The sequence below is a fragment of the Scleropages formosus genome, chromosome 21 (assembly GCF_900964775.1).
Source record: "Scleropages formosus chromosome 21, fSclFor1.1, whole genome shotgun sequence".
Classification (NCBI taxonomy): domain Eukaryota; kingdom Metazoa; phylum Chordata; class Actinopteri; order Osteoglossiformes; family Osteoglossidae; genus Scleropages; species Scleropages formosus.
Window position 1 is genome coordinate 18,124,322 of NC_041826.1, and position 22,657 is coordinate 18,146,978.

Here is a 22,657-nt window from a genome sequence, read left to right on the forward strand (position 1 = left end):
GAAATTCCCTACCTGTGCAGTAAGTCTGAAGTATTTGTTCACTTAAATAGCTGCCATAAATTAAGAATAAATCTTCCTTGGTCAAATGCATAATGTCTGAAAAAATTTTTATTTTTTTTTTCCCCCATCCTGTAAATTCCCTATGAATCTTTGCAGCACAGATATGTGCTTCTGCTCAGCACGTAACTGCAGAATTATGAGCTTAGTGTTCAGGGATCTGCGTGGGAAACGGTCACCGAACTCACATACGTAGCTCTGTTGCACGTGAACGTGGGGTCCAGACATCGACCAGATCTCCGATCACCCCGGGCACTTCTCGGGGCAACGGGGGACACGGCTGGCTGAAATGAACAACGGCCGAAATGGCGAGGGGCCACGCCGGGTCAGACGACGTGGGGCATCGCCACGACTCAAGTGGCTTGTCCATGGTGTTTGTTTCCCAGTTATCGTCGCATCGTCACGTAGGCTAGTCCGCATTTCCTCTTCCTCCACGCCAACGGTCGTAAATCCTAACCCTACTCAGGAAGCGTCAGAGCTGTCGGCAAGACGCAACTTTCGCATTTATAATCTCTCCAATGGAATCCCTTTTTTTTTTTTTTTTTTTTTTTTTTTTTTTTTGTAGGACACGAAGCTCCGTGAGAATAAAAGACCGCATAGCTGTAATCCATTGTCCTTCTAAGGTTTTAGCCCTTGAATTACCTTTATATCTTTCCAGTCATTTGTGGAGTCACGCACAGATTACAAAAAACAATATTTGTATAGAAGCGGCAATATTATGTGACACTTCTGTAGACTCTGTTTTTCTCTCTGTATCCTTTATTGTCTTTCTCTGGCTTCTTTTTTTAAAGAGCCATACTCCCAGGGGACAGACCACAGGGGTACTGCTGTTACAGGAGTACAGGGGAAACTGCAGCATTTTGGCCGATAAATACACTGGGCTAGAGAAGCAGATTAACCCTGCGTTGACCCCAGCCTACGACTTAAGTGCTAATGGCTGACCTGGTCTGGCCCTTAGCTTTACTCTTGGCATTGGAGTCGGCAGGGTCTGTTTTTTGTGCATCCTTACATTTGTGCCTCCTTGGAATCACGTTAAATTATTTTATACGGCCGCAGCTGAAGATTTTGTTGCTTTTATTAGTGATTAATGGCAGAATTTTTTTTTGACAGTCAGAGAAGCTCCGTGGGAATTTGTGCTATAAGGTGATTCGAGGAAGACGTGAGACCTTAAATGTTTTGGCTGGATTGGGAGTATTTCTTGGAACAAAGTTAGAGGAAGCTGTAATGTCCTTTCCTGAAATTTTGCATCTGCAGCATATTGCATTAACATGATTAGATTTGATCATTAGCTTAAACGTAACTTCAGTACTCTGATTATACTTACTAGTTATTACATCCTTGACAGTAACTTCCTTAGACACGGTCCTGTGTGATGCACAATGTAATTTTTGCTTCCTGTAATTTGGTGGATAAAGTGTGCGTGTGCGTGTGCCAGTAGAAATATCCATTAAAATAAATAAGCGCACGTCCCCATTGGTTTACTTCACTTTGGGGACTCGTGTGGACTGATTTTAATACTACAATAACTAATTAATTAAACCGGCAAAACCCAACAAAAAGTTGTTTTTCTTTTTTACTCACTAAATTCAGAACTCCCCTTTTGCCATATGCAAGGTAAAATGAGGCCGAAGGTGGCATAATGTTTAGGACTGTTGCCTCGTGTTGTCCTGCTGTATTGCCTTTGATCGTGGTACTTGTCCTGAATTGATACGGTAAGAATAACCTGTAATATAAATGGGTAAATCATTTCAAAGTTGATGACCTAAGGTGTTTTGGACAAAAACATTGCATAATTCGGGTTAATAGTGAGAATGTCCCCACAAGCTCTGTATTTCACATTATTATTATACATTTTGATGCCAAAACAAGTGTACCTTTAGTGGTCTCTGCACACGCCCATGAAAATGGCTTGCTTTCGCGGTGAAATATCCTTTTATTGATAATTGTAAGAGGAAACCAGTACGTACAGGAACAAGGCTTTTGGGGAAATGTTTATAACAGCTTAATGCCGTCAGCAGTGTTCGACCTGTTACGTGTTCATGTTGCTTATTAGCTGACGTTGAGCCAGCTGTTCTACAGGATTCATCCTCCTGTTAAATGAACACTCCTCATCATGCTCTTTTTTTTTTTTTTTTTTCCCCCCCCCCTCTCCTCTCTTCCACTGAGAGGTCCCATCTGGCTCCAGTGCTGTAGAACCGCAGGACGAAGCCTAGGTAGGGCACATGGTAACAAGGGAGCTTGGCCTTGCAGGAGCTCGAGGGCAATTGTGGTGGGGGGTGAGCGTACTGGAGTCGGTTCATTAAAACAATTTGTTTGTATAACATATCTTTTCTGGTGATACTCTGTGAACCGGAATGCGCTGAATTGCGATGAATTCGCAGAAGTGCGTGCTGTGCGGGAACATGCATGTTGCAGGAACATCTGAAGAACATTATTTTCGCTGGCACCATCTGGCTTCCATAGTTTGTCTGTGTCCTGCTAACACCTCAACCTCCCTGCCCCGCAAGGCTCAGCGCCCGCTCCGCAAGTCAAGGTAATCCTGCCCCAGGCGCCCCGGATTTTATAGCGAGAGCTCTTTGCATGCGGAACGATGCTGATGCTTTTCAGGAATCCCGTGGGGCTTTTTGTAGCTGAGGCCCAACTATTGAGCATCCCCTCTCGGGGGGGGGCAGCTCACCTAATGCTAAGCCTTGGATTTACCCCTGACTCGTTTGCTTGGAACAACTCGTTTGCTCTCACCTTGGCCGTTAATGTAAAACAAAGTTCAACGAATAGCATGCGGTGCACAAATGAGGTTCAGAGTGGCTCCACAGGTACCACAGGAGTACAGGATAATCCACTGAGAAAGTTGTAATTGTCCATTGTTGTGTTTTCGTTTGTGGTACGGGTGTCATTCACGGTGAAGGGCAAGATGGAGTGGTGGAGGATCGCTGCCAAAAGAGCTATTATTCCCCTCATTTCCTACCGTCTCATTAAAAGCAGCCAGAAGGGCTCCGCCCCTTTTTACAGCCCACTTCTTTTGCCCACCAGCCTCTTCCACTTTGGTAATGAAACTGTTGGGGTTGTTGGCGCTTGGTGCTTTTTTTTTTTTTTTTTTTTTTTACATTTTACTTTTCAAAGCCTGAGTCAAGTGTTGAGCTCGCTTGAAACCACAAGCCTTGCTCTCATAATGCCTTGTTTTTCTGGGATTCCTCTAACAACGAGAGAGGGCTTCGGGGTGATCCGTGGCCTTGTATCTGGCCTTGTAAATAAGCTTTTCTTGGTTGAGAAAAGGATTCTGTTATCAACTCCTATCAAACCTCACGTTCGTTACCTCGGTGAAGAAAGGGTTTATGTACCCGGCAAAAGAGGGCAGGAGTTGGCAGTGGCCTTTCTTAGTGCATTAATCATTCCCCCCCCCATTTCCCCCTGATGTCATTATTATTCATGTTTATTTTCCTCAAGCCTTTTCTGACTGAATTTCCCAAAGAGACAAATCAGTCACGCTATGGCATTTTGGTTGGATGCTTCTCAAGACAGTTCAGTGGGGACAGAAAGGAGACGTTTGGAAGAAGTGTCATTGGGATTCCTGCTTAGCCCCAACACTGTGAAGAATGGCGTTGAGAGGGATTATGGGATTGTAGTTGTGCTGTTGTACCACCTATATGAGTGTGGGCTACAGTATCACTGTGCTACCCCTTCTGATGATGTTGTTCTTGCGGTTCGACCCCAGCTGGATGGTGCTGCAGTGCCCTTTCCTCTCTCTCTTTTCCCCCAGCATGGGCTACTGCATCCTGGTGGTCCATGGGCTGAACCGGCTGTGCTCTCTGGTGGGGCGCTGGGGGACCACGGCCCTCACCATCTCCATGCTGCTGCTGCTTCTGCTCTTCTCCTGGAAGACCGTGCAGCAGAATGAGGTGTGGCTCTCACGTGAGGCCCTCTTCAGGTGAGTGCGTTTTGTCTGGTTACGTGTGCTTTTTCGGATTATGTGCGCGTAGTTGGGATGAGTGAGATGTGAAGGTGCAGTCGTGTGTGTGTGTGTGTGTGTGTGTGTGTGTGTGTGTGTGTGTGTGTGTGTGTGGACATACATCAAATGAGACTGCCTTCCTTTCATTCGCTGGCCAGATCTGGCATCCAGACCCTTCCACACAACGCTAAGGTGCACTACAACTACGCAAACTTCTTGAAGGATTGCGGACGCAACCACGAGGCCATTTATCACTACAAGATAGCGCTGAAGTGAGTATTTGATTGAGGGGTTGGGGGGGGGTGGGGACAGAGCACCAGCCCACACTTGATCCAGAAGCTTCTGGGCTGCAACTGTAGTCCATAGTGATGATGAAATAATCAGTAGTGAGTGTTGATTCGTAACATGACTTGTGACGGTCACTCCTTGCTGTGGCTATTGATCTCGCACCAACGCCTTTTTTCGTCAAATGTAAGTTTCACCGTTCTGCGAGCTTGATTGCGTGACTGACGTGTTGACGGATCGGCTTTTAACTCGGCAGCTTCCGGGTTGCGGGAATTTCCTCCGAAGCCGCAATATTTTTGGTTCGGCTTTGAGCCGTCTTGCCGAGATGGGAGACGGAGAGATCCGGCGTGAGGTGTCCGTGTCTCTCTCCTTCCCTGCCCCTCACTCTTTCAGTTTTCTTAGGCAACATTTAAAAAAAAGACCTTCCGTTTGATTGTCTTTGCACATCTTGTCCTGACTTGTGTTGGGTTACAAAGCGAGTGGTATTCGACTCAATGGGGTGCCATCCCTGTAGACTGGGCCCCGTGTTCGCTGGTTCCGTAGGAGAACTGGCAGAACCCTAACCCAATATGCACCGCCGTGACACAATGTACTCCCGGTTGCTGGGGAAACGTCTCCGTCGCTGTAATGGTTGGTAAATGATCTGGCAGGCTCGGGGGGCGGTGCTGTGTAACGCTGCCAGACCCCCAATGCCCCTGACAGCTGCAGTCAGTGTGTTTCTGTCATGGGCAGTGTCTGAGAGCAGCACGCCTCCTTTGAGCAGCCTGAGAGCGGTGTCTCGGAGCGGACGGGGCCTTTCTACGCAGGCCTACGGACCCCAGCATGACGCCGTCCAAAGAACTAGTGCTGCGGGTTCAAGGGTTCCTTCCTGAGCTGATGGCAAGGTGAACCCCCCTCCTTTATCCATCCCTCTTGCTCTGTTTTCCTCTCGAGTTTGGACTCGGTGAAAAGTTTCATTTGTATTACAGTTACGCATTTAGCTCCTGATTTTGTCCACAGTGAATTACAATTATCTACCCATCTGTAAAGCTGGGTAATTTTATTGGAGCAGTCTAGGGTAGGTACCTTGTTCAGGGGTACTACAGGTGGAATCGAACCTGCGACCTTTGGGTCCCAGGGCAGCAGCTATAACCACTACATTACCAGCCGTCAGCTATTATTACAGCATATTGATCATAAATGGTGAAAATCCATCATAGAATTTTGAGCAACGATAGGAGAGCGCCCCTTAAACTTATCAAAAGACTTAATTTTTCGGTTGTGACAAATATTGCTCAAAATCCTACATACGACGGGGGGGTCAAGCTCCCAAGCCCTTTGTTGCTGCCAGACGATCCAAGTTGACTGCATCATCTTGTTTTTTGATTTTTGCTGAAAATCCATCATAACAGAAATAACACGGCAAGTACAAACGCATCATGATTTAAACTTCATCAACAACTTGAACAGAAGAAACTCATTTTAAACTTCGAAGGTGGCAGGCTGCCACATACTGTGATTTATTTTTATTTTTTTTTTTGCAGTGCACCCAGTATGGTTAATTTTTTGGTATAAAGGCAGCGAGTGACTTGAAGGTCTCTGTGATTTATTTTAGTAAAAAATGTGCAGATCTGTGTACGTTTATCACACAGGAGAGTAAGGAATATAACTCTTTTTTTTTTTTTCTTTTTTTCATTGTCTCTACCATTCTTGCAAAGCCTTTTCTATTTTTCTCTGAGTAATCAAGGTTTTATGTGTGGTCCAGCATCTAGGACCCAGTTGTGGGTCTCCATATGGGTCTGTCTCTGTCTCTGTCACTGTCACTGTATCATGATGAAGAACCTTTGGATCCCCTGGGTTAGTCCTCCACCGCTGACATTTGCGAAGGCAGCACAGCTCTGCCTTTTTTAGCGACATTCATCTGGATCAACAGCCGAGGAGGAGAAACGGGATGACGGGCAGGCCGTGCTGCTGTTAACTAGGGAGCGTGTTTGTATTCATATCCACACTGTGCCTTTTAAAATGGGATGTGTGTGCATGAAGGGTGCACGATGCAGCACGAGAGTGCAGCCAAGCTCTTATGGGCTTGTGTTCTGAGAGGATGCTTGCAGGACTTCTGCCAGTAGAGTAAACCTGCTGCAAAACTGCTGAAACCTTACCGAGGTGTGTGGGCCCCCCAGCCCCCTGGTCATCTCATCATGCCTGCATTCATCTGTGCTTTAATTCAAAAGAAGACTTTTTTTTCCCCTGTCTATATGTACCTTCCATGTATTGATTTACCCAAAATGCAGAACATTGTTCATTGGTCAGGATTATTGAAAGATTATTTTTTGGAAACATCTGCCAATGCTGTAGATGCATAATTAATTTACTGTGTTAATAGTAAAGGACTATCTTTCTTGTTGGCAGCTAGAAAGACTTCCCCTCTCTTTCTCACACACACACACACACACACACACACACACACACACACTTTTCAGAACTGACCTGGACCACACATACAGCATTGCCCTCTGGAGATCCTATATATCTATATGTGCCACGGCTTTCAATGATACATTAGCCTGAGGGCTCCTCTGTAAATCAGCTAATATTTGCGAAGATGGTGGCACTGTCAGGTTGCAGCTTATGAAATATGGAAGCCTTGAATTCCAGTGGTGATGAGTCCAAGTGAGCAATTAGACTCTTGTAATATATCACATAATATAGCCATGTGACCAGCTTTGTATAATGGGTCAAAACACACAGCATTTTTCTGCTTGATCCTTCCTTACTGCAGGTAGTTTTTTCTAACACTGCACACTAATCTCATGATAAATTTTGAAAAGGAGGTATGCGGGTGAGGGGCGGGCACGGTGGCGCGGCGGGTTTGGCCGGGTCCTGCTCTCCGGTGGGTCTGGGGTTCGAGTCCCGCTTGAGGTGCTTTGCTATGGACTGGCGTCCCCTCCTGGGCGTGTCCCCTCCGGCCTTACGCCCTGTGTTGCCGGGTAAGGCTCCGGCTCGCCGCGACCCTGCTCGGGACAAGCGGCTCCAGCCAATGTGTGTGTGGGTACGCAGGTGGAAGAGTTGTGAGCTGGTCTTCACACGGAAGGAAATGTAACCGTGCGTCGCAGCCTTAGCCTTACTTTACATCCTCAGTGTTCGTGGACATGCAATAACCTTCACTGATAAATACCGTGTCGGTAGATACGGTAAAAATGTTGAGGGCGAAAACCACGGTTAGCGAAAGGAGGGCTGTGTCTTTAATGATGAGTCAAGTTCTCTTTATTTTCAGACTTTTCCATATTTATCAGTCAGTCAGCCAGCCAACGACTTTGCTCCAGGTGGCGGGTAGTCCTCTGGTGCCAGAGGTGCGAGTAACTTGAGCGTTTTGCTCTTGTCACCTGCGCATTAGCCATTATCACCTGCTGCCATGGGAACTCTGCAGGGGCTGGCGTGTTCCCATTAGCACAGCAGGTAAGGAGAGCGGAGTGTCTGCAAATAGCCCGCCCCCTCCTCTCGTTCAGTGCCCCCGATAGGATTTTCAATGGACCTTTTAAGCTCTGTGGAAGCGGTGAGAATCTCTTGCCGAAGCTCTACGAACGTGAAGCCCGGCGCGTCCCAGATGAGGTCCTCGGGTGCTCGGCTCCACACGCCTGCAGAGCTCTTAAGTGCAGCCTCAGCGGAAATCCGGTCTCGTTTCATGCATTTTGTCGTTGGGAAACCTCGTCGAATAATGACTTCTTCTGACACGGTGAGTGTTACGTCACCGAAAAGGTATCGGCGTATTTATACTGAGCACAGTTGTGTAGAGGTCTCCGTTTCTGCAGACGCACTCGTATGCGGTAGCCGGTGCGCGTTGTGTGGACCTTCGAACCCCGGTTCCCGTTTTGCAGATCCGTGTGACCGTAGAGCGTTTAGTCACTGCTGCCCTTGAGCAAAGCAATAAAAACACTGTCAGTTTTGGGGTTGAAAGTCAAAATGAGTTTACTTTCCTCCAGGGGAGGCTAACCTACTGCGGTCTTCCGAAAAATAGATTAACTTGAATGTCAACCGCGTGCGCTGTGTGGTGTAACAACGTAGCGGGGCAGGTTTGCGCGCGGCTCCCGGCTCCGTAGGAACCCGCCGGCCCGTCGGGTCTCGACCCTCCTTTTCCATCATCCTCACGCTGGCGTTGCTCCATCCCTCCGTCCTTCCTTTTCCGCGTTTATGTCACGCAGGTGAAACGCTCCGTGTAGCAGTCGAACCCGCTCTCTCGGCGCAGTCCCCTGAAAACACGCACGCGTGCACAGGGTGATACAAGCAGGGACACCCTTTCTGTGAAATTTCAGCTTTGACGTCCTACGAGGGTTCAGCCACGACCTATATAGTGCAGATCGATAATTTCCCGGTACCCTTTGCCGGGTGAAATGACCGTTCCTTTTACTGCAGCTCGGGTTACACTGGCATTGACGGTAATCTTTGCCAGTTGGTAGTTTTCACCATAGTGGGATTTGTCTTCCTGTTCACCTCCTGGTTTTGTTCAGTTTCTGATACAAGCACTTTAAATTTTTTTTGCATTCCCGTGCCAGCGCTGTCATTTGGATTTCTCCATTACAGAGTAGTGAAGGTACCGTCGGATCGATACTTGTACAGGTGGGGTCTCATGTCTCTGAAGCTTCTCCTGCAGACACTGAAAGTCAGGTTCTGCCATGGTTCTACCGCCTACCGTAAGCACTGTCCACCCCCGCCCTGTCTCCTTCATCGTACCCCGATCCTCCCTGTAGGTTGTACCCACGGCACGCCAGCGCTATGAATAACCTGGGCACGCTGACACGCCACCCAGAGGAGGCGGAGCAGTACTACAGGAGGGCCCTGGACATCAACCAACAGCACAACAGAGCGCTCTTCAACCTGGGCAACCTGCTCAAGTAGGTGACCTGTTGTTGCGAAAGTATGCACTCACTAGTGTATGCACGCACACACACACACACGCACGCGCGCGCGCTGAGCACTCTTCAGCCTGGCCCATCTGCTCGCACGCACACACACACACACACACACACACACTTCCTAAAAAGTGCATCAGCTTGTGTTGTTCTGGAACTGAGTATAGTGCGGTCCAGATGTTTTGAAATCATTCCATCAGGTGGTGTGTCGCTACGCAGATGCAGCGAATTTAATCTCTCCTGACAAAATAACGGGCTGCACTTTAAGCCTGCTCGCATGTGAAATCTGACACAAACCGGTGCAGCGTGCAGTAATCGCTGGATCTCTGCGGAAACGCGTCTTCGCCGGCACCAGTCGCGTACCGCCGGCTGTACGTTCCGCGACACGTTTAACTCCAGCTTGTTTGCCGTCCCACGCATTCTTGGCTGCCGCAGGAGGAATTTCTGGAGCTCGGCAGCGCGTAAAGTCCATTGCCGATTGTAATGTGCCGAAATGAGCGTCCAGACCTGCTGGAGGATGGTGCAATGCCCACCCTCCACATTAGCTATCATGGGTAATGCTGTAAATGGACAATGCAGTAAAACTCTGCAGTCCTCTACAGCATATTGTTCTCCAGGAATGGCTTTTGAGCCTGTTGTGTGGTTCCCCCCCCCCCTTTCTTTCCCTCAGTCCTATCGGTTCCGTTCAGGTGTTCTTTCACTAATATCCTATCTCTTTTTTGCTGAGGCAGTAGGTGCTTTCTGTTCTGGTTGTTCATGATGGGATGATGGGTAATCCACTATGGCAGCAGGGATTGTGAGGTTTAGATGCTGACTAGCAGGGGGAGGTTGATGTGTCACATGCGGTAATCGGTGATGGGCTGTGTCGGTTTTCCTCCAGGACCCCGTTCGTACCTTCTTCCCGTCTCGCTTCGCACAGGACCGCCTCGTGTCACGTGTTTCCTGTGGCCGCGGTGATATTTACGTTGAGACTGGTGTCGACGTGCGCGATTAGAGGTGATGTTTACAGCGAGAGTGTCGCGTGTGTGAAGGTGGCGTCGGCAACGAGACAGACAAGTTGCATATAGATGCCGTCGACAGTCGTGCCGCTCGGTTGTTGCAAATTAGTCTCAAAAAAAGAGAGATCGCGCCTTCTAGAGTTGCTCTGAATTAAAATGCCCCTTGATCCTCCTGTTGTTCTATATATAGCTGGGTTGTCATTTTAGTGCTCAGGCTTCTTTGAAAGTAGCATTTATTTCACACCAGTTTTGTCAGCTGTGTTCCAGATAGTGTGTGTGTGTGTGTGTGTGTGTGTGTGTGTGTGTGTGTGTGTGTATTTTTTTCTAAATGATTGGTGTGCGCTTGTCTGCATGCTTATGTGCGCGTATGCTTGGTGCAGAGAGTCAGCGTGCGCGTTTATGCGTCGGACTCGCGTCTCTCTAGTACAACATGATGGCGCCCCCTGCGGATGCATCTCCGGCTGGCCACAGTTTTCGCTGGTGAATGTAAGCAACTTTTCAGACTGATCGGACGCTTTAAAGCGATGGCGCGAAGCGGCCGCGAACCACGGGCCCGCGTCGCGTAATTGGCCGGGATCCTGCAGCGCCCCTCGCTGGATGGCCCCAGCTCTGGGGAGAGCATCTCTCATTCTGCTGGAGAGGATCCGTTCCGGAAGAAAGTCATAGGAGAGTCGGGAGAGAGCGATACCCGTGGCCTTGTTGGGAGGGAAGGACGGAGAGCTGCGGTGTCTCGAGCCGTATCGAGGATGGACCGCTAGAGCACGAGTCGGGGGTCTCGATGCCGTTTGCCAGCGCAAAAAGTTGGTCCTATCCCTGATGCACGACAGAGTCATCCGGTGAATGTGCTCTCCATCTACACTGCATACCTCCTCCCCCTCACGCTCCCGTCTCCCATACCTTTCATCTTCCAGGTCGCAAGGGAAGGAGGCCGAGGCAGAGCAGCTGCTGAAGGACTCGATCCGCTTCGGCCCGCACTTTGCCGATGCCTACTCCAGCCTGGCCTCGCTCTATGCGGAGCAGGTAGTGCCTTCAGTCCAGCGTCCAGACCCAGTTCTGAGGAACGTGGTACACGGACATTAGTCCCAAACGGAGGGAGCGCTGTACCTCCGTAGTCCTGAAACGCAGGCGATGTAACGGTACCTTATGACGGCAATAGAGCAGTGCCGTAAGACGGTATACAGCAGCACGGCGCTGGGAAGGGTTCACCTCTAAAGCCAAATTAATTTAAAAGCTCCGCATACACACGTAATGTTGCCACCGGGAGGGGAAATGCCGATGCTCGGTTTAATAGATCTCTAGGAAGGTGCCCGTGTGTGGCGCTGTGTTACTATAGGAACGGTTGCCCACATCCGATCAAGATTTCACCAAGATGTCCACTGTCTGGCATATGTTTATTAATGCGCTTGTTTATTTGCTTATTATGCCGCAGCTGCACCTCATTTGCATTTGTAGCTCAGGTTGCGTTCATGGCATTGCAACGTTCATCTTTTACCGCACGTGTGTAAGGGTTCCATTAGCTCGGCAAAACCGCTTGAAGTTTGCTTTTAATAGGAGGGTGAAGGCGTGCAGAAGCTCCACGGATGTTTGGTTGAGTCGTACGCACTTTTCGCTCTTCCTCAACATTACATGTTTCTGGGCTTCGGTTCTTTATGTGCAGAAGCGCTTTGCGGAGGCCAATGAAATCTACCTGCAGGGCATCGAGAATTGCCCCGACAGCTCCGATTTGCACAACAACTATGGAGTTTTCCTAGTGGACACAGGTGGGTTCCAACTGTCAAACCTGGCATGCGTTATGTGTCATTGTGTAGAAGAAGGGCCTTTATACCATAGTGGTCAACAGTGATTTTATTATTTAACTCCGGAGGATATCACGGTATAAACGGATTTACCGAGTTCGCACAGTCCCAGTTATTCCCACCATCTCTCTGCCTCAGGTGACGGGGGAAGGGCGGCAGTCCACTACCAGCATGCTGTGCGCCTCAAGCCCACGCACTACGTTGCCATGGTGAACTTGGGCCGGCTGTTGCGCTCGTCCAATGACAACAAGGAGGCTGAGGCCTGGTACAAGAGGTGAGTGGGATGATGACATCGCAACTGGGGAACTATTATCTGGCCACAGTCGCGGCGTGTGAAAGCCTAAATGTATGATGCATAAAACTCGATGGGCTGGAAAAACTGGAGCTGAAGTACCCCGGAATACAGATGGGTTTGGCCGTGTTCTCTTCAGGACCGGCACTTTGGATCAGCTCCGTTTATAGTGTCGTTTTTCTTAGACCTCTTGGTCCGATTGCGAAAAAATGAAGATATAGATGAGCCAAGCTGTGATGGGAAGTCAGCCGAGCTGTTGTATTTGACCCAGTCCCTCTCCGTCTGCTCCGTCTACTAGGGCGCTGCAAGTGACGCGAAAGGTGGAGATCCTGACGCCCCTGGGGGCGCTCTACTACAACACGGGCCGCTACGAAGAGGCGCTGCAAGTGTACCGCGAGGCTGCCGCCCTGCAGCCCGACAGCACGGACATCTGGCTGGCCCTGGTGAGAGGGGAGGGCCCTGCGGCCACAGCGGCTACAGCGGTCGCGCCGCGCCGCATTCTTCCGAAGAATACACGATAAATATTAATTAAGCCAACCTGCGGGATGTATAATTTATTTGCTCGGGAGGCGCTTTCATTCGAGCGATTTACTTTTCTTCCGTGTTTCATGAGCTGACACTTTTACTCATTTTTACAGCACAATATTTTTCAGGTTAAGTACCCTCCGCTCAGGAACGCAACATCGCTTTTACTTCTGGGCTTGTACATGGCAGCCGTGTTGACTTTCAGCACCACACCTTTAACTGCCCTTTTAACTCTGAATTTGTTTCGCCTAAATGGCGACGTCTAGTCTACGGGACTCTTTTTAATGGAGTGTCTCGTCTGTTTTTTGGGCAGAGGCTGACTCTTGACTCCTGAATAATTGGATGCAGGCTCGCTGACAGTGAAAAACTAAGTTGTCTAGTCAATGAGATAGAGACTAGGTCTCAAATGGCCTGAGTCTATAAATATTCCCCTGTCTTCGTATCACTGTCTCTGAGAGCCACGTTCCACAATTTGTGTTCTGATCCCTGCTGAGACAAAATGTAGCCTTGTGTTGTGAACACTGACAGATAACATTTACCAGGGGACATTATGCAGCCATTATCGCACCATGTGATACATTCTGCATTTTGCATTCATTTGTCAAAACCCTTTTTATGGCCTCTGTGTTGCTTGGATTTTAATTCCACGCCCTGCAACACTGCTGCTCACGGAACAGGACTGTCCACCCTTGAAGCCTTGTGGGGTTGCTAGTCCATGGCTCTGTAGACACTTGACCACGTTCATTTTTTTTTGGACTGCTGTGGGATGCTGTCCATGCTGCACCATGCAAGGTGCTTTGGCTGCTTTTCTTCATTCCTGTCTCCTGCGTGTTCGTGTTTTGTGCTGACCCCATGGATATAACAGCAAGCTCTCACATTCCCAGGGTTTCCCCCCAGTTTATGTCTTTTTCCCCCCCCCCCTCATTTCCTATTTAGGCCCAGGTGCTGGCCATGGCAGGGCGAACGAAAGAAGCTGAAAAGATGACTTTTGGGATCATATCGAAAAATGAGGCCTGCGTCGAGTGTTTCCGCCTCCTGTCTGCAATCTACAGCAAGCGAGGGAGCCATCAGGAGGTACGCAGTGTGTACTCAACATAAAGAGATGGAGTACACGTGCTTTAGTTACAGGACGAATGTCAGCTACAGCGCAGGCTCTTAAGATGGTTAATAATAGCAGTATGTCACGTTGGAGAAGTAAGTCCAGTGGATGAATAAATGTAAGATCTACAAGCGTTCAAAGCCTTGCACTTGGATTCCTCTCTTGGTCAGGTCTAGCTCATTTGTAGGTGATGTCTGGGAGGCCAAGGTACCGAGCGGCTGATAGAATACAGAGAATAGATGCAGTAACTAGCAGGTGTGCCACAGGGTACAGTACCGTACCAGGAAGAGTACAGTTGTTTCTGTGTTTCTCTGTTGTTGGGATTTCACACCTCATTTTATGAATAATTAATGCAGAAATTTAAGTTCATTCCAGACTTTTTTTGCAACAGTTGTTAATGTGTGACAAGCCTGCCTTGGTTGAGGGTATAGCAAAGGTCTTTGTCTTGGATTTTGGTGAGATCTCCTATATCCTTCAGCTCAGTGCTCAATCTCTCTCTTTTGCTCTCCTCTCCCTGTAGCCAGAACCTTTTGCTCCTCTCCTTCGCTCTGTTCTCCTTCTCATCTCTCTTTCCTGCCTTCTGTTCCTCCCCTTCACCAAGGAGCCCAGTGACCATAACACCTCTGTTTTTTTTTTTTAAACGCTAAAAATGCCAGAATAGACTGAGGGAGCCTTTTACGTTCAGGCATGAGGAGATCTTTGGTAGTGTACGTTCTCCCTCCTCCTCCTCCTCCTCTGCCGCACATGCAATTTTAGAAGTATTAAGCCAAACCAGAATTTCCCTCAAAATAGGTTTATGGGAAATGTCTTTCTTCAGCATGCAATAAATTGAAGTGGCCGATTAGTGTTTTCGCCAAGGGATTTAGTGGCCCCCGGGGCCTGTGATGAGTTATGTTAGAGAGCAGGTCTCCTTGTCCCTTCTCCCAGTCAGTTGATCTCCTCCCCTCTCCCATGAAGTGCTCCCTCATGTCAGCCAGTAAATTCAAAACAGGTTATAAACAGTTTTGGGAGCTTGAGATTGTAATGGCTAGTCTCGAATTCAGACTGAATTGTCTGGGCTTTTCGGGGGAGAGTGGAAGTTGATGATTCACAAGTAAATATCTTCATTTTCTTTTTGAGCGAGATGTGGAATGACAATTGCTGTTGGAGATTTAGCTCTCTGGCTGACCTTCAGCAGTGCTCTTCCCGCTAACCCCTCGGCTGTATGTCCATGGCAGGCGCTGGAGGCTCTCGAGAAGGCGCTGGAACAGAATCCAGAGGACCCAGGAGTCAGGGCAGAGCTTCACTTCTCCAAGGGTAACCAGCTGCGAGAGATGAACATGCTGGACAGTGCCTTCGAGGTGGGAATCCTGCTCCCGCATTTCCCTGCTTTCCGTTTTCCTCTCAGCTTGTCTGGTTTCTCTCACTTTATGCTCTACCAACTGCTGCTGAGCACCTTTTTTTCCTACCATTAGGCTCTAACCACTCTCGCTCTGCCCCTGTATATATTGGGCTTGACCCACTCTCACCCCACCTCTTTTTGTATCAGGCCACACCCACTCCCACGCTGCCCCCTTTTTTTTTTTTTTACCATTAGGCTCCACCCACAGTCACGCCGCCTCTTTTATATTTACATTGCACCCTTTGCTCTGCATAGCCCCCTTTCTGAGCATACTTTCCACATGCTCTGTATACTTTCTCACCCAGTTGTCACTTTCTTTTCCTTCCTTCCTTCCTTCTTTCCTTCCTTCCTGTCCACGATCTCATTTCAGAGAAATTTTCCCTTGTCTGAGACCTGCACTGCTTCACCTGACCTCTTGGGTTTTATCTCTCCTACTTTCAGTCTCTGGCTTCTGTTCCTTTTTCTGTTTTATCAGATTAATTTCACATCCAGTTGGGTCAACTTTCTTGGGTCTGCATAAACACTGGAACAATCATGTAAGGAAAGCTTGGGCTTTGTGTTTCCAGAATGGATAAAAGCAGTTGTCAGAGTTGTCAAAAGAGAGGTATAACTGCATTCGATGTTGAGGGGGAAAAAAAAACAGCAAAGTGCATTACCTGAGTTTTATAAAACCTGACAAATAACCTGAACAGAGGCAATTTCATCTTCTACAGTCCGCGGTGCGCGCGCGCACACACACACACACACACACACACACACACACACACATATATATTAGTAAAGAGAAAAGCAGAGGAAAGCATCTCACAAGAGTTGCATCTCACTGCTGCATTATTGAATCGTCATGGATGACCTGGGCAAAAATAACACATCAGCTCAAGTGCTAAGGGTTTGCCTTCACACTCTTTGACCAAAGCTAATGTTTGCCACGGCCCAGCTGTCAGTGATCACTTACGGCACCAGCGAACTGACTTAGTGGACACCAGTGTTCAGAGGAGTTTGGCCATTTCTTGGAGTTGACACTTAGCGTTTCTTCCCACGAGAACCTCGGGAGTTGGATTTCAGCGGTGTGTTTCATTGCATGTCTGTGGTTTTGTACCCTTTTGGGTATCGTGTGGCTCAGTATGACTTCAGATAAAAGAATGTCTTGGATGGCACTCTTCGTAAAATGAAAAAAATTCCGCATCCTCTGTATCACATTTCTGTTTGACCCAACTGTAAAGTAATTTCACACTTCACAAGGAGGATATCTTATTAAACAGCATGGCTGAGCAAATATTTTCTTAAAGGTTTGCTGCCACCTATCTGTGTCCTCGTACTGTTACATTTAATATGCTCTTTAGTTTCCAGAGCTTATGATCTATATAGTTTGAACCCTAGTACTGTATGTCTGTGTGTTCTTTCTGAAGCACACGCGGCTCATTTTCCATTCCTTCGTGTTCCCTTAGAGCTACAAAAAGGCTGTGGAGCTGAATCCTGACCAGTCACAGGCCTGGATGAACATGGGAGGAATTCAACATATCAAGGTACTGGCAAACTTGTAAATTATTGATTATAATTGAAGTAGTTGATTTTTTTTGTTTTCATTATTATTGAAGGTCTGTTTAGTCTCTTATGGATACTGTGTCTGCAGAAATTTCAGCTATGAAGGTGTTGCCTTCTGTTGTACCAAGTGGCTTTTGCTTCCCACCTGTTTAGCATCTTCAGTGGAACTCGCAGGTGGGGGATCAGAGTTCCACCCCCTCTGTGATGTCCTTGCTCACGGGTTCTTTGTTCTCAGGGAGACTACTCCTTGGCTCGACTGTACTACCAGAGGGCCCTGCGGCTGTCCCCGGGCTCAAAGCTGCTGAAGGAGAATCTGGCCAAGCTCGACAGGCTGGAGAAAAGGCTGAATGGGGCGTAGGGAAGGAGGCTGGAGGGACTGAGACTCGACCATGGGCATCTGGAGGAGGCGTGGCTTAAGACAAAGCCACATGGGGCTGCGGTTTTTCTCTCCGAGTCCCTGTCTGGGAGGAGATGTTGCAGTCCAGCTGCTTGGACTTTGGGGTTCAAGAGTTGAGAGGTACAGGCTGTAATATGTAGGCAAGACTGGGAGGTTCTAAGCAGATGACCATGTGGTCAAGCAGCACATGGGACTGTTTACAGACCCTGTAATGAACAAGGTCTTCCTCCCGCAGTCTGGGTAAGCTTTAATCCAACATCAGACTTTTAGCTGGAAATGTTTGTCTTCATTCACCTCAAAAATCAACTTGAAATGATTTTGTTTTATTTGATCCCCCCCCCCCCTTTAAAGTCAATGGTATGGAATTGGATATTTTGAAAATGGTTTACATTTTCAGCAAAAAATAAAAGAGAAAAAAGGTAATAGAGCAAACACACATTTTACTCTGGAAGCTGTTGCTTGGTGTGTGTCCATTTGGTGTTCAGATATTGTTAATTCTCTGTATGGTGTGATGTTTGGTTGTTGGGTCACCTATGATTGGTGAGGTAAAGGGAGCAGCCTGTAATTTCCACATCACGCAAGCAGAGGTTTACATCTGAATCCCATGGAGACCTGGATTGGTGTTTTGTTAAACAAAAACCTGATGGGACTTTCTTTTATGGTCATTTCATTCTTGAGGTTAAGGCCTGTATTTCATATGAAGGGGAATGTAAAATGGAGTCAAGGAAAAAAGTTGTGCAATGATTGTAATATTAAACTTGTACCACACTTGTGTATCATATTTCTTTTGTTTTCATTTTAAATCACAGAATTAGATTTCCAAACCAACGATGGCTTTTATATAATAAGCTTGATGATCTGCAGTTTTCAGCTTTTCCCCAATATTAAAGCTTTATGATAGTGGCTAATGGCAACGTTGCAGTAGTGTTGTAGAAAAGGTTTAGAAAAATATCTGTTGCCCTGGGCAAAAACACACGGAATCTTACTGCGAACCGATGTATTTTTCAGTTAGATTCATTAGGGCACTGTACATTGAACATAGTAACAGTCATTGGTGTTCATGTTGTAAAAACCATTTCGTGACACAGCATTATGGCTGGAGAAGGCCACTTGGGCTGCTTCGCTATTGACATCACTATTTTGCTGATTATAAAGTATATTTTAAGTGAGAAAGCCGGGAATGTGTCCTTTAAATAAAGCTCTAACTTAAATGTGTACTCCACAAAATGATGAAAAGTTTAATTTTTTTGGTCTTTTATTTCACAGCTAATTAACACCCCAAACATCCATGATTTAATATACATGAGGACAAAATGAAAGTGTACTTTTGTTTCCCTCCAAACCAATGTGACCATATCTACTATAATTTTCATCAAACTTTCATCCTTCCCTCTCATTTGTAATTGTTACATCTGATATCAAAAGTACCCTAAAATATCAACAATGAAAACAACTGGAAGGAATGCTGGCGCTGCTTACGTTTGTAACCTTATTAATGACATCTTAAGAGTATGTTTTGAATATTTGGAAGAAATGCTTGAAGTGTAATTATAATTTATTATTTTTTTTATTATTATTTTGAATGAGCATGCGAAGTTATGGCAGGAATCTCTGAAGTGCAGCAATTTAAAATCTAATTTTATTTATTTATGTTTATGCATATGAAAGGTTTATTTGCAGCCTTCATGTGTAAATGTTTACTTGTGAATTGTGGTGTCTGCCATGCATTGATGAAAACTGAAAGTATGATAAGCTAATCGAATAAACGTAAGGGGACGGGGACATATTTTCTACAAATCATGTCAGTGTGAATGTGGCCAAAGGACTTGTATGTGTTCTGTCATTCCATCGAAAACATGGCACCCTGATCTGGCCCAGGATAAGGGCAAGGATTTTAAGACATTTTAAACTGGAAAATCATATCATTTTTGAACTGTAACATTTCTTTTCTTTCCCCACTTTTCTATGAAAGGACATTTAGTTGAGTTATCCTCCATGTTGTGAAGGACACTGTTTGTTAGCTACATTACTTTGTTCTGTAATAAAACTATATTTTGTCAGCATTGTTTTTGCGTCTGTTTTAGTATTAGATGTTTCCAGCCTAAGTGCCACCGGCTTCAGCTCAAAAGTCAAAGGATGTAGGAGTCACTGATTATATGTAAAGTCAGTTCTGTTTCTCCACATACTACATTCATGAGGTAAACATTCCCTGAGCACCTTGCTGAGGAACGCCTCCAGATGATTGGCTCAGGACCCGATTCTCGCAGCGAAGAGAGCCAATCAAGGGATTCGACGCCATCTATGAACTCATTCGATGCGCATGGCCAATAGGGAAGCTCGCTCGTTGTAATATTCACAGGGAACCAATCGGAAAAGACGCTCCAGTTCCCTATTTCCGGATGCGAGAGGAAGTCTCCGTGACGTTACAGTAACACGGAAGAGCCACACAATATCCAGAACCTCAGAGCAACAGACAAAGATGTAGCTAGCGCTGGATTACAGTACTGATTTATTTTTTAATTTGCACATTCGAAAAAGAGTGACAACACGTTTGCAGAGCGTTTTGGGTCTGCTCGTGTAAGTCGTCGTAGACGGATTGAGTATGTAATTGCGAAGAACTCAAATAATTTTTTGCAACTAGAACTACTACTAGTAGGCTAGGTTTTGCTGTAGAACTCGAACTGTCTGTTGTTGTTGACATGCGTGGCTGTAGCTGATAACTATTTCAGCTATAGCTTAATGGCGCTGCTGCACGCAGTGGATATATTGGGTCGTTTGATGGAATCGTTTGTCTGACATGATTATTAGTAAATAAATCATTAGAAGCCGGGTCCTGCCATAATGTGAACTAGGATCACAGAATTTCGAAAGAGCACTAGTTTGTGGAATGGGAGTGTTTTCAAACATTCAGTTAAAAGGTTCACTAGCAGTCCAGGAGTCTGTTTGCAGTAGAAATGTGGTGTTTTCCCTTGGTTGCGTTATCTGATTACCATTTGACAATTGATGTTTGTTTGAAATTTCTTCTTATTATTATGTTATCAGCCTTTATCAAATGAGGTTTTGATGTCAGATAATCAATGCTACAGTGACTTACTCATTTACATAGCAGGGTATCTGTACTGTTTCGATTCAAAGTAAGTAGTTTGATCAAGGGTGTGACTGCAGGAGGGGATTTAAACCAGCAACCTTAAGATTACAAAGTGATGACCTACTCACTACGCTAAGAGCTAAGTTAATGATCGGGGCAGATTCTGTTCATTAATGTGTGTTTCACTTGTAATTTTTTTGCCTTAATTAGACTTCTAAGTCATGGAACAACTGTTGACTTTATTTCAGCCTACGCGGCATGGAGCCAACGGCATCTGGAGTGTTCTGTGACCGAATGCTTAGCATGGTCAACTCGGAGGATGTGAATGCCATCATCCAAGCTCAGAGGCACATGTGAGTGGCTAAGGGGAGGTTAGGAGCCTTTTACTGTTTGTTCCGATGAAAATGGAATTGACTTTTTTTTTGATTAAAGGGAACATTCATTTTGGTCAGTGTTTTGCCTAGAATATCATCTCTGAGATCAAGCTTTCTCACATCACAACTCATTGCTGTCACTAATATAACTTTATTGGTAATGCACATTTTTTTTTCTTGTATTTACTACTATATTGCCTTTTGAATCGGTGATACTCGTATTTTTGCACGCCATCAAACTCATGCCAGGTTGGACCGCTTTGAGAAAACCAATGAGATGCTCCTGAACTTTAATGGACTGTCCAGCGTGCGACTCCAGCAGATGAATGAGCACTTCCTACACCACACCCGCACACTAGTGGAAATGAAGAAGGATCTGGACAGCATCTTCAGAAGAATAAGGTGCTGCACCTTCTAGGCTCCAATGAGGAAAATGCCAGGGTCTTCGGCCCTGCATGTTCTTTAGGAATTCTAATTGAGAACTTTGATCTGCATTACTGATCTTTTAAAAATTAATCCATTGTATGGCTATGTTTTGCTGCTATTATTATGTTAGCTACCTTGCAAACTTTTGATATAGAAGAACAAATAGAGACAAATTGAAGTAAAGACTTTACCTCACTGAATTGTTTCATGATGCATTTAATTAGATTATTTTTTTTATCTGCCTTTTAAATTTCTTACATACAGTGTATAAATGCCAAGAAGTCAGAGCTGTAGAAAACACTAAAATGTAATATTATGCCCTGCAGGACACTGAAAGGAAAAATTGCAAAGCAGTACCCAGAGGCCTTCAGCAGTGAGTTTTTTTTTTTTTTTTTTTTTTTTCTCCTCTTTTCTTTTCCCTTCACATACTATGATTATATTGTGGTTATGTAACACCAGTAGAGAACTTTTGTCTTGTGTTGTTGTAGTGTTTCCTAACTTCTATTATAGTTTCTTATAAATATTTTTTCACTGCACACAGATATCCATGAGTCTCCTATACTGGAGGACGATGATGAGTTTGACCCTGTCCCACAAAGCACAGCCACCACAGCAACGGCCACTTCAGAGCAGAGCACTGAGTCATGCGACACCAGTCCGGACATCATCTCCCCAACAGTTAGCCGATGCTCAGAAGACTCTGCCCAAGAACCGCTGGACACACCTACATCAGATGGCCTAGGTGTGGCCGTGCTGCAGGACGAGGGTCCGGATTAGGCCCGAAGAGACGCCCAGGGCATGTTACAGTTCTCCGTAACTTAGATACTAACTGTGGCTGTGTTTGTTTTGGGATATAATGCACCCTGCCACATTTTTGTCCAGTGAAGGAGGACACACAAGCTTGCATTATGATCTTGCAGCACTATTCATTATCAAGGCCAAGTACTTGAATTTTGTTTTTTTTGTTTTTTTTTTTTTTTCCTGTTCCAATTTAATCCTTACAAGGTATTGAACTACTCTGCTGCTGTGGTGGCTGTATCTTTTTCATTTATACATAAGCCTTTTAAAGTTTACTAAAATATTTTCAAGAGATGCATTTAAAAAGATTAAGGAATATGCAATCTTTTACATACAAGGATGTCTATTTTTTATGATTATTGTGGCATCCCGTTCAATGAAAGACATTTCTGTTTGTCCGTAAGCATTTAATCTATTGAGATGTTATTTGGGTTGGTCTCCTCACTCTGGAGAGGAGCTGAATAAATTATATTCTTAATTACTAAACAATGATACAATACAAAATTTAACCTTTAGAATGTGCCAGCCAATGATGAAACCGAGTGTTATTTTGTTAGTTTAGCTTTGCTATATATTGTACTCCAAAGTACTGAAGTTGTAATTTGATTGTAAAGGAGCTGTATTTTTTCCATATGCATTTGTTATTGGTTGTGTGTCTTTTAAGTAGCTAAATATGAAATGCCAAATTATGTATTAATTAGACTCAACAATAAAATATTTGATTGCTTAAGCTTTTGTTTTTTTTTTTTCCCCTGTTCCGTACC

General features: G+C 45.9%; 2 protein-coding genes across 2 annotated transcripts in view; both read left to right on the plus strand.

Annotated features, from left to right (window-relative positions):
* The window catches only part of tmtc1 (transmembrane O-mannosyltransferase targeting cadherins 1), an 80,520-nt gene extending 61,260 nt beyond the window's left edge, over positions 1-19,260 (plus strand). Inside the window, exons 9-19 of the mRNA XM_029247249.1 lie at positions 3,815-3,982; positions 4,162-4,275; positions 9,013-9,156; positions 11,084-11,192; positions 11,830-11,932; positions 12,107-12,242; positions 12,559-12,703; positions 13,722-13,859; positions 15,102-15,224; positions 16,714-16,791; positions 17,046-19,260. Coding sequence (XP_029103082.1) covers positions 3,815-3,982; positions 4,162-4,275; positions 9,013-9,156; positions 11,084-11,192; positions 11,830-11,932; positions 12,107-12,242; positions 12,559-12,703; positions 13,722-13,859; positions 15,102-15,224; positions 16,714-16,791; positions 17,046-17,168 — 1,381 coding nt within the window. The 3' untranslated portion in view covers positions 17,169-19,260. The remainder of the gene's footprint in view (positions 1-3,814; positions 3,983-4,161; positions 4,276-9,012; positions 9,157-11,083; positions 11,193-11,829; positions 11,933-12,106; positions 12,243-12,558; positions 12,704-13,721; positions 13,860-15,101; positions 15,225-16,713; positions 16,792-17,045) is intronic.
* Positions 19,261-19,659: 399 nt separating this feature from the next.
* Positions 19,660-22,608, plus strand: kxd1 (KxDL motif containing 1). The gene is made up of 5 exons (XM_018729929.2): positions 19,660-19,784; positions 20,544-20,648; positions 20,919-21,071; positions 21,422-21,468; positions 21,637-22,608. Exons 2-5 carry the CDS (start codon positions 20,554-20,556, stop codon positions 21,870-21,872), a joined length of 531 nt encoding a protein of 176 aa, XP_018585445.1. The 5' UTR covers positions 19,660-19,784; positions 20,544-20,553; the 3' UTR covers positions 21,873-22,608.
* The last annotated feature ends 49 nt before the right edge of the window (positions 22,609-22,657 follow it).